Here is a 12,424-nt window from a genome sequence, read left to right on the forward strand (position 1 = left end):
AGTCAGCTCTGTCAACTGTAATAATAACTAAATGCTACCTGAAGTTTTTTCCATTCCAAATATTTAGTGAATTTCTAGGACAATACAACCAGGGGGGAAAAAAACAACAACAACACTTGGATGGAGAGACGGAGGAAAGAAGCCAGTGTAATGCATATTACACACATACAAAAATTACAAACATGTTTGAAATTGTGGGGAGATCCTAAAGTTTCTAGTACTTAAGAGATGCATTAGAAATAATACTGTTACTGGTCTTTTATATCCCAAGTTACTAATTTATTTCAAGTGAATGTAAAAACAAAGACTTTATGTAGGTTCTTTCAAAAGCTTGGTTTCCTCAACTCATTTTTTCCAAGATGCTAGAACAGAACACGTTTGGTAATAAGATTTCAAGATATAATTTCTTGAATGAATAAAAGGCCTTAAATCCCTCAGCCACAAGCAGGATTTTCAGAACACTAGCTCCTCTAGTTACGGGAAACCACTGCATTCAAACATCTACTCAACTGGAACACACCGACTGCTACCTGTCTTTCCCTTTCAGTGATTCTTTTTATTTATAATTCAAACCAAACTGAAAAACCTTTGCAAAAACCCCCCTAAAAACCAAATAGCCCTATGTTTAAAACAAAATATCAATGCCTATGCTGAAACAATGTTCTTTTACTAAAATATTTATTCTCATTAAAACGGAATCTTTTATTCCCCTGGATGGTGATGGTAAATCCTAGGTCTATGAATTGCTCGGTACTGTACAGTACAATCCGGTCTAAAGAGTAGCTTGTTATATACAAGTATCATGAAAAACAGCGAAAATATCATTCCTTATTAACAGTGGTGGAAGAAGATAAGGCATACTTTTTTCTTTTCTCAGTAATGGACCTTATCAATTAGTATTAATCCACTATCTAGGATACTTTTTAAAATGCTCATCATATAAAAATGTTACTGTTTCTGGATTTTGGATTCAAATGACTCTTACTTTACTTTTTGATACAATTATCTCACTGAACATCTATCACAACTGAAGACTGGGAAAATAAAAAAATAAAAGATTGGAATTCCAAAAGACAAAAACTTGCCTACAAGAGACAGGAATGGGATAATAATAGTAATGAAAATAATGATGGCTACCCAGAGCTAGAGCATACAGCTAAGCAGACTGTGCCCTACACAATCCAGGGAGCTACACAGCACAGCAGCCCTGCAGCTAACACTTTTTTTTTTTTTTTTTTTTTTTTTTAAATTTTTTTTTTCAACGTTTATTTATTTTTGGGACAGAGAGAGACAGAGCATGAATGGGAGAGGGGCAGAGAGAGAGGGAGACACAGAATCGGAAACAGGCTCCAGGCTCTGAGCCATCAGCCCAGAGCCTGATGCGGGGCTCGAACTCATGGACCGTGAGATCGTGACCTGGCTGAAGTCGGCCGCTTAACCGACTGCGCCACCCAGGCGCCCCATCACACTTTTTTTTTTTTGTTTTGTTTTAACGTTTTATTTATTTTTGAGACAGAGAGAGACAGAGCATGAACGGGGGAGGGGCAGAGAGAGAGGGAGACACAGAATTGGAAGCAGGCTCCAGGCTCCAAGCCATCAGCCCAGAGCCCGACGCGGGGCTCGAACTCACGGACCGCGAGATCGCGACCTGGCTGAAGTCGGACGCTCAACCGACTGCGCCACCCAGGCGCCCCTTTTTTTTTTTTTTTTTTTTGGTCCCTGCAGCTAACACTTAAGTGAGCTCCCTACTGCGTGCCAGGCACTGTCACGAGCATTTCATATGTAGTATGACGGAGATACTACTCTCCCCTCCATTTCAAAGACAAAAAAGAAGGCACAGAAGGTTAATAACTTGCTCAAGATCTCAAAGCTAATGAGTTGCAGATCCTGGCCTTTGACTCCAGAGCCCACATTATTAATTGTAGTGACTAACTCATAGTTACAAGCCCCATTACCTGAAAAAAATCTCTTTGGTTTTAAATCCTTCTTGCAGATACCTATTTTTGAAAGTACAAAGTATTTGGAAGATAGTAATCTTATCTGGAATAATTTTGAAAAATACTATTTTACTACATATTGGAAGTTGTTCATTCAGAATGGCTACATGCGGTTTATAGACTCTCTAATTTGTAATCACATCTCATATAACAATGCTCTCCCACTTAACTAAAACAAAAACTTAAAAAGAAAAAAACAACCACCACCAAGTACACAAGATTCCATATATGCATATACTTTAATAACAAAGTCGCTTAGCTGTAAATGAACAAAGGGAGACAAGGAGAACTTAACACATGATACTTCCACAGATTTGAGTCAAAACAGGCATACATGAAGCTTTAAAACATATTGTCTGTGTTAACAGAGGCTGTAACTACCAATTGTGATGGCACATATTTTCTAAAACATTATTATCAAAGAGTGTAAAGTTAGATCAAACAATGATGTCAAGAAAATTTTGTCCTAAAATTTTAACAAAGTCTTTTAAGAAAGTCTAAAAACCTCCTATCTTCCCACATTGACACTCAAAACATTAATTTTTATATCAGGATATCAGTTTGCCACTTTAACTTTTACCATACATGAAAAATTATCAAAAATATATTGATGGGTCTATACTAATTGTGACTATTTCTATTTACATTAAGCAAATTTTTTATCAAGTTCTTTATATACAAATTACCATTCATCCTACGTGAAATTCATTAAAAAGTTTAAAACTACAGAAATGTCATTAGAAACAATGCATTTCAAAATGTAACTGCTTTCCATCAATGAAGGACATTTTAAAATAATTTAACTGAAAAAAGTATTGAACTCCCCACCAATTTCAGCTGCAACAGTATTCTTCCTGAATGTTTTCTGTGATTTAAGGGGAAAAAGAAACTGGGTAAAGTTTGATTTCAAGGAATTAAATGATAAAAAAATTGATGAGTGTTTATTGATCTTCAAGAAAGTTACAATCTAAATTAGGTTGGCACTAAGAAAACAGCAATATTTAAAATGTTTTATTATTGCTGTCCATATATATATATTATTACTGAAGTATAACTGACATACAATATATTAGTTTCCAGTGCACATCAATCACATTGATTCAATAATTATATACGTTACTCAATTATATACTTACTGTAAGTATAGTTAGCAATAATTTTTAAAAAAGCACACAGTTTAAGATAACTGAAGAAACAAAAGTCTTTAAAAACTGGCAAATGCACTGTATAGATATTTTTCATGTAAATTTAAATGATAAAATAATATGCCACATCCAATTCAACTGAATATAGCCATGGCTTTTTGGATAACTCTAAAAAAGGGCCAGTTTTTTTAAAAAAATTAAACTATTCCCTGAAAGAATTTAGATTTCAGAAGTATCACAATACATAAAAGAAACTTATAACATTTAAGAGGCAAAGATGCGGGGAAAAGTTCATAAAGGGATTATATTAATACTACTACAATAAAAAGTCACTTTGGTTGTTTTAGACTCATGGTCATATAGTAAGAAAATGAAAAAAAATGTCTTTTTCTGAGAAAAAAAACTTGAGCACAACATCATAAGTTTTTCAAATTTAAAGATCATCAATTAAGATGATCACTTTCAAAACTGAGTGAAGTACTCTGTCCAGTACAGATGCACTTCTCTTGTCTAATAATTAAATGGTTTTGTAACAATTACTGAAAAGTTAATGCCTCAGTTTCTCTAGTTTGAAAAAAGAGATTAGTTCTATTTTGGAAACTGTCTTAATTTATGTTGATTACACACTCCACTAAAGCAAGAAATAAGGCTTTAAAATATTTACCTAATTAACACTCTGTCGCTGGACCTTAGGACCAATACTCTGTGTATCCTCTTCCTGACTAGGACGTTTCCCACCACTGAGACCAGTGCCCATGGAGCTTCTTCCTACATATTTTAAAAAAATGTATGTTTACGATAGAAAAGGTAAAAAGAACAGTATGCTCAAATGCTTCATTCTTACCTTGCTTTAGTAAGTGAGTTTGCTGACTGTCTCCATGAGTATAATGTAAAATACCACTCCCCTGAGAGCAACCTGTTAGTATTTAAAACACAGTAAAATTATTTAAATTCTAAGTTGTATGTATTAAGACTACAAATCCAATTTTTAGTAACTGTATTAGGGCATTTATGCTTTTTCAGACTAAACCCCAATCCTTCATATGAACCAAAAACCATATGCTCAAATCAGGAAAACTTAAACTTAGGGTCATAGAAATGTTGACTTTTGGCTCAAAGGCAAAATCACTAATAATCATTTTCTAAAAAACATTTATTTACTGCATGACAATGAGACACTTGGTCATAGAAGGAAAATATAGGGCAACAGTGAGATATATATCCTTCTTTCACCTCTTGTGCCTCTATTCCACATTCTCCACTCAGAGCCTGTCCAAAACATATGCCCTTGGAGATAAGTGAATAAGGGCCTGCCAGATGAGAATTTAACAATTCAAATCACACAAGAATTCAGAAACAACATGGCAGTTACCTAGCAATTGTATCAACCCTTCTAAAAAGAACCAGTGTCACAGGAGAATAGGTTGGCCCAGGAAATAGGTTCTAGAGAAATATTTTTGTCAGTGTGTCTAGATAATGGACAAATATGAACATTCTAGCCCCTACAGAGAGGTTACCTTGGTCTGAGCAAGATAATCTACTATTTTTTATTATAGTTTCATGCTCATCAACTTCCTCTGGATAAAGAATTCAGCTTTTCAAAGTACTCAAAATTGGGAAAGTGGATCAGGGATGAAGTCTTCTATCATTGGAAAGGGATACCTCCACCATAAATAATGAACTAGTGTTCCTTGATATTTTAAGTCACATGATTTTTATTTTTTCGTTTAAATTTTAGTTAATATACAGTGCAATATTGGTTTCAGGAGGAGAATTCAGTGACTCATCACTTACATACAACACCCAGTGCTCATCACAACAAGCGCCCTGATTTTTAAACTTCTAGTATGCCCTTCAAAGAATGGTCACCTCTCATTAAATTAAAAACCCTCAGTTCTTGGGACTTGTAAGGCTGTTAAGGCTGAAGGTCAGACTCTGGACTATGGCAAATTTACCACTGAATGGCGCTACTCCTGGTTTTACCATTGGCAGGGCCTCCCCTAATAGTGATACTTGTCGCCTTGCATTATTGTACAAGATTTATTAAAAAAAAAATTTTTTTTTAATGTTTATTCTCGAGACAGAGACAGAGACAGAGTGTGAGTGGCAGAGGGGCAGAGAGAGAGGGAGACACAGAACCCAAAGCAGGCTCCAGGCTCTGAGCTGTCAGTATCAGAGCCTGATGCAGGGCTTGAACTCACAAACTGTGAGGTCATGACCTGAGCTGAAGTTGGACACTTAACTGACTGAGCCACCCAGGCGCCCCAGTACAAGATTTATTTAAAACTTCACGTAACACTGGCACAAAAACAGACACACAGACCAATGGAATAGAATAGAAACCCCAGAACTAGACCCACAAACGTATGGCCAACTCATCTTTGACAAAGCAGGAAAGAACATCCAATGGAAAAAAGACAGCCTCTTTAACAAATGGTGCCGGGAGAACTGGACAGCAACATGCAGAAGGTTGAAACTAGACCACTTTCTCACACCACTCACAAAAATAAACTCAAAATGGATAAAGGACCTAAATGTGAGACAGGAAACCATCAAAACCTTAGAGGAGAAAGCAGGAAAAGACCTCTCTGACCTCAGCCATAGCAATTTCTTACTTGACACATCCCCAAAGGCAAGGGAATTAAAAGCAAAAGTGAATTACTGGGACCTTATGAAAATAAAAAGCTTCTGCACAGCAAAGGAAACAACCAACAAAACTAAAAGGCAACCAACCGAATGGGAAAAGATATTTGCAAATGACATATCGGACAAAGGGCTAGGATCCAAAATCTATAAAGAGCTCACCAAACTCCACACCCGAAAAACAAATAACCCAGTGAAGAAATGGGCAGAAAACATGAATAGACACTTCTCTAAAGAAGACATCCAGATGGCCAACAGGCACATGAAAAGATGTTCAGCGTCGCTCCTTATCAGGGAAATACAAATCAAAACCACACTCAGGTATCACCTCACGCCAGTCAGAGTGGCCAAAATGAACAAATCAGGAGACTATAGATGCTGGAGAGGATGTGGAGAAACGGGAACCCTCTTGCACTGTTGGTGGGGATGCAAACTGGTGCAGCCGCTCTGGAAAGCAGTGTGGAGGTTCCTCAGAAAATTAAAAATAGACCTACCCTATGACCCAGCAATAGCACTGCTAGGAATTTATCCAAGGGATACAGGAGTACTGATGCATAGGGGCACTTGTACCCCAATGTTCATAGCAGCACTCTCAACAATAGCCAAATTATGGAAAGAGCCTAAATGTCCATCAACTGATGAATGGATAAAGAAATTGTGGTTTATATACACAATGGAGTACTACGTGGCAATGAGAAAAAATGAAATATGGCCTTTTGTAGCAACGTGGATGGAACTGGAGAGTGTGATGCTAAGTGAAATAAGCCATACAGAGAAAGACAGATACCATATGGTTTCACTCTTATGTGGATCCTGAGAAACTTAACAGGAACCCATGGGGGAGGGGAAGGAAAAAAAAAAAAAAAGAGGTTAGAGTGGGAGAGAGCCAAAGCATAAGAGACTGTTAAAAACTGAGAACAAACTGAGGGTTGATGGGGGGTGGGAGGGAGGGGAGGGTGGGTGATGGGTATTGAGGAGGGCACCTTTTGGGATGAGCACTGGGTGTTGTATGGAAACCAATTTGTCAATAAATTTCATATATAAAAAATAAATAAATAAATAAATAAATAAATAAATAAATAAATAAAATGTGAAAATTCTGAACTAAAAAAAAAATAATAATAAAATAAAACTTCACATAACAACATGAATGGACTTAATTCCACTGAATTATACATTTAAAGTGGTTAAGTGCTAACCATTTATATGTGTGTGTGTATATATATATATATATATCATATATTTTACAATCAAGAAAACTTCACTTGATCTTAGCCAAAAGGCCGAGAAGCGATAGAATCAAGAAAGCTTCAACAAATAACTTTCAACTATCATATTTATTCATACTTTATACATTTGTTGCATGCTTGTTTATGCTAAAGGCTATAACAGGTACTAGGGATACAAATATTACTAAGACATGAGGTCTTGTCTTCAAAGCATTTACAGTCAAGTAGATGACAGATACATAAAATCACTAAGTACAAATAAGTGTTACTAGGTTCTAGGAGGGAAGTTTTTATAGCACACAGTGGGGACACTGAAGAAGGAAAAGTCAATTTTACTGGAAGATTCACAGAGGTAGGCTAAATCACAGACTAGTCACCTCATTTTCTCAAGTTAATCAAATTCATTCTTCTTCCAGTTCTAAGATAATGAGAATAATCTCATAAACGAAATACTGAGTGAAACCAGCCAGGCCAAAAAAAAAAAAGATCACAAACTATAGGATTGTATAAAGTGCAAAAATGGGCAAAAATTATAGTATTAGAAATTGGGAGAGTGGCTACTTTTGAAGAGGAGGTGGTAAATTAATAAGTTCAATAAATACATTCAGAATTTCCTTAAGATGGCATTTTATTTCTTTAGAGAGCTAAATGATAAGCAGGCACTTAGACTCTTCCTGAGTCCCTAAATTGATGAATATCTCAACTGCCTATAACTTCCCCATAAAAAATGCAGTAAGTTATATTGTCACAAGAATAACAGTACAAGAGACAATGAGTAGAGCAAAGAGCTTTGCTGAATCAACTGGCTTATGACTAGCATAGCTGCTTATAAAAATCAGAAATCCCCACATTAACTGTATCTTCAGGGACATTACAGTGGTTAAATTTCGAATGCCAAGATTATATAAGATGACAAATCTTAGAATGAAAATAGCTTTAAACAAACTCCCATATTTCTTATTTCTAAAAATCCCATGTTTTCTGAGGGCAAAAAGTTTGTATGATCACAGTCCTCTTATGTTACACTATCAATAGCACCAAAAGGATTTTTCACTCATAAAATTCGAACTTAAAGACACTGCGGGGGGAAAAATCGCATAGAAAATGTATTCAAAGGAAACATACCAAAAATTTAATAATGACTGTCTCTAGTGGATGGAATTGTGGGTGATTTTTATTTGCTGTTTTCTATTTTTCTGAATTTCCCAAGTTCTCTACAGTGAAGTTTTTTAAAGCAGTTTTGAGGTATAATTTACATACCATAAAATTCACCTGTCTTAAGTGTACAATTTAATAATTTTTAGTAAATTTACAGAGTTGTGTAATCATCAGCACAATCTAATCCAGTTTTAGGACATTTTCATGCCCATTTGCGTTCATTCTCATTCCTACCCCTAAACCTAAGATAACCATTAACTTAGTTTCTTTTAAAGGCATGCCTTTTCTGGACAGTTCATATAAATGGAATTGGGCAGTATGTGGTCTTTTGTGTCTGGATTCTTTAACTTAACATAGTATTTTTGAGGTTTATCCATAATGTAGCATGTACCAGCATTTTATTCCTTCTTATGAATTAATATTCCATTGCATGGATGTACATTTTGACTTATTATAAATGAAGCTATCGAAAACAGTCTTATGATTCCGTAAGTCTTCATGCAGACATGTTTTCATTTCTTTTGGACAGACACTTAGGAATGGAGTTTCTGGGTTGTAAGTTAAATTTATGTTTAGCTTTTTCCAAAGTGGCTATAACATTTTACAGCCCATCTCTCAACAACGTTTGAGGGTTCCAGTCTCTACACATCCTTTACAGCACTTGTTACTGTCACTTCTTAGGCACTCTATTTTTTTAATGTTTATTTTTTAAAAAAAATTTTTAAGTTTATTTATTTACTTTGAGAGAGACAGAGACAGCACAAGTCGGGGAGGAACAGAGAGAGGGAGACAGAGAATCCCAAGCAGGCTCTGCACTGTCAGCTTGGAAACCAATGTGGGGCTTGAACCCACAAAACCTCAAAGATCATGACCTGAGCTGAAACCAAGAGTTGGATGCTTACCGACTGAGACACCCAGGTGCCCCAAATGTTTATTTATTTTTGAGAGAGAGACAGACAGAGTGTGAGTCGGGGAGGGGCAAAGAGAGAGGGAGACACAGAAACCAAAGCAGGCTTTAGGCTCTGAGCTGTCAGCATAGAGCCCGATGTGGGGCTCGAACTCACAAGCTGTGAGATAATGACCTGAGCTGAAGTCAGATGCTTAACTGACTGAGTCACCCAGGTGCCCCTGAATGGGTATTCTTAGTGGAAAAAAATTAAGTTAAAAATTAATAGGGTAGCTGGGTGGTTCAGTTGGTTAAGCATCCGACTCTTGATTTCGCCTCAGGTTGTGGTCCCAGGATTGTGGAATTGAGCCCCACGTCGGGCTCTGCAATGAGCACGGAGCCTGCTTATGATTCTTTCTTTCTCCCTCTTTCTCTCTCTCTCTCTTTCTCCCCGCACCAACCCCCCACCTCCCCACCGCCTGCCTCTCTGCCCCACTTGGGCTCTCCCTCTCTCTAAATTAAAAAGAAAAGGAAAAACATTAAATTAAAAATTAAATAAAACCTAAAACATATTACTATCGGAGGCACCTGGGTGGCTCAGTTGGTTAAGCATCTGACTTTGGCTCAGGTCATGATCTCAGTTCGTGGGTTCAAGCCCATGTCAGGCTCTGTGCTGACAGCTCAGAGCCTGAAGCCTGCTTCAGATTCTGTGTCTCCCTCTCTCTCTGCCCCTCCCCTGCTCCCACTGTGTGTGTGTCTCTCTCTCTCTCTCAAAAATAAATAAGCATTAAAAAAAATTTTTTTAAATTATTATCATAATTAGATTATGCTTTGTTTTATTTTAAGAACAAAAATACTTCAATACATCTGTATATAAGTTACATAGCATATTGACCTTTGATATGCCTTGTGAGACACTATAAGATAAAAGCCTACAAACAGGATAAGTAGAGGGAAAAAATGGATATGCTTCAGAAGTATCTAATCCTTTCAAATGGAACAAAAACTGGAGGGAAGAATGCTTTAATAGCAAGTCAAATCCTCAGGATCTTTCCATAATCACTTGCTCCCATTTCCAGGTCCATAATGCTCTCTCCTTCATCTGCCTACCCAAATTGCTATCCACCCCACAATCTTCCAAGAAAACTTCTTGACCTAAATTCTACTATGTGTAAAGATGTTTTTCATCTCTAAAATGTCACTAATGAAATGAGGGTATACATGTGTGAGTGCATGTATATACACATGTATGTATGTGTACAAAGAACTTACTATACAAAGATAGATTACAAAAGATAGATCTTTAAAAAACGTAGTGAGGATTCAATAAATATGTATTGGATTATTAATCTCTCTATGTTACTAAGTGTAGAAAATTCCTTTTCACTTACTTCCACTGCTGCTACAACCTGGAATATTTTCTCCAGGAGAATATCCCATGAGGCCTCCATTCCCATTAGGATTAGAAGGCACTGATGCAAGAAGACCTAAAGGGAAAAAAATTCCTGTTAAGTTATGCTCAAGATCAAATTCAAGGATAGGTACACATAAACAACTGCCAAAGAAACAAACAAAAGGTAATTGCTGACATACCTAGTCCTCTATATCGTGAAAGCTGCTGATAAATCTGTTTCATCCTCTCAATATTCAAACGGCTTGCCTCAGCATGGTTCACCATCGGTTTAGGATAATTAACTCCTATCAAACATTTGGCTACCTTTTGGATACCTTCTGGCGCATTCCAGGGATCATAGATATATTTTGCAGGGAAACCTCTTAGGACAGGCAAATAACGCCTTTTGGGAGAAGGAAGAAAAACTATTAATAAAATTAACTATAAGCAAATTATAACAAACTAATTATTAGCTATGAATGATCAAAATCAAGTTAATACCATTTAAATGATTTGTTTACCCATCTCCTCATTTCTGCTGCCCATGATAAGTGGGGAAAACCTTAAGTGTTGCTTAAACATAAAAATTTCTTCCTGGATTAGTTATTCCAAACTGAATAAAAATCACCCTTGATTTACCTGATATAGTCTCCATTGGGATCTGTTCTCCTACCAAAACCAACAGGGCAATAGCAGTGAAAAAACTGTTGGAAAAAGGAACTACAAGACAGCCACATCCAACTTCCAGCATTTATGCTCCAATCTGCATCAAGCAATAATTCTTCAAATACCTTCAGAAGTAACAATAACCAATTAGTTTGTACACATATAATTCTCGAAGCAACCATTTTCCAGGTCTCTGTAGATCAAAAGTCAAGGAAAAGAAAATCTAGCACAGAACTATAAAATTAAACTTTCTAAAGTCAGCCTCTTTGTCAATGTTCTGTTCTGTAATGAGTTATTTCAGGGAAAGAAAAATATCAGTAATATAAGTGAATTTCTGAATAGAATTCACCTTTCTAATCTTTGCCAGTGGTACTGGGACCAGGGTAAAATACTCAAGTCAACGATTCAAATAAAAAATGAAAGAAAAAAGCAGTAAACATTTTCGAGAAAGCAAACATATTACCAAATAAATCACTAACAAAACTTTAGAAGCTTGGTACCACTGGCCTACATAGAGGGAGCACTCAAATATAAATGACCTTTATGGGAATGCAAGCTGGTGCAGCCACTCTGGAAAACAGTATGGAGGTTCCTCAAAAAATTAAAAATAGAACTATTTTACGACCCAGCAATTGCACTACTAGGTATTTATCCAAGGGATATAGGTATGCTGTTTTGAAGGGACAAATGCATACCAATGTTTATAGCACTATAAACAGTACTATCAACAATAGCCAAAGTATGGAAAGAGCCCAAATGTCCATTGATGGATGGATAGATAAAGAAGATGTGGTACATATAGACAATGGAGTATTGCTCGGCAATCAAAAAGAATGAAATCTTGCCATTTGCAACTTTGTGGATGGAATTAGAGGATTTTATGCTAAGTGAAATTAGAGAAAGACAAACATCGTATGACTTCACTTATATGAGGACTTTAAGAGAAAAAAAAGATGAACATAAGGGAAAGGAAACAAAAAATAAATACAGGGAGGGGGACAAAACAGAAGAGACTCTTAAATATGGAGAACAAACAAAGGGTTGCTGGAGGGGTTGTGGAAGGCTGGATGGGCTAAATGGGTAAGGGGCATTAAGAAATCTACTCCTGAAATCATTGTTGCACTATATGCTAATTTGGATGTAAATTAAAAAAATAAAATAACAAAAATATATATATAAATGACCTTTAAAAATGCACTAGCGGAGAGGGTGGGTGATGGGTATTGAGGAGGGCACCTTTTGGGATGAGCACTGGGTGTTGTATGGAAACCAATTTGTCAATAAATTTCAGAAAAAAAAAAAAAATA

The 12,424-nt window shown here is 36.3% G+C and overlaps 1 protein-coding gene and 1 pseudogene across 1 annotated transcript in view; both read right to left on the minus strand.

The window, feature by feature from the left end:
• Window positions 1-2,217: 2,217 nt before the first annotated feature.
• The window catches only part of CRY1 (cryptochrome circadian regulator 1), a 96,651-nt gene continuing 86,444 nt past the window's right edge, over window positions 2,218-12,424 (minus strand). Inside the window, exons 8-13 of the mRNA XM_043562435.1 lie at window positions 11,091-11,242; window positions 10,652-10,854; window positions 10,450-10,545; window positions 3,987-4,058; window positions 3,807-3,910; window positions 2,218-2,862 (exon numbers count right to left, since the gene is read on the minus strand). Coding sequence (XP_043418370.1) covers window positions 3,807-3,910; window positions 3,987-4,058; window positions 10,450-10,545; window positions 10,652-10,854; window positions 11,091-11,242 — 627 coding nt within the window. The 3' untranslated portion in view covers window positions 2,218-2,862. The remainder of the gene's footprint in view (window positions 2,863-3,806; window positions 3,911-3,986; window positions 4,059-10,449; window positions 10,546-10,651; window positions 10,855-11,090; window positions 11,243-12,424) is intronic.
• On the minus strand, window positions 6,953-7,080 carry LOC122474208 (annotated as a pseudogene).

Source organism: Prionailurus bengalensis, chromosome B4 (genome assembly GCF_016509475.1).
Source record: "Prionailurus bengalensis isolate Pbe53 chromosome B4, Fcat_Pben_1.1_paternal_pri, whole genome shotgun sequence".
Classification (NCBI taxonomy): domain Eukaryota; kingdom Metazoa; phylum Chordata; class Mammalia; order Carnivora; family Felidae; genus Prionailurus; species Prionailurus bengalensis.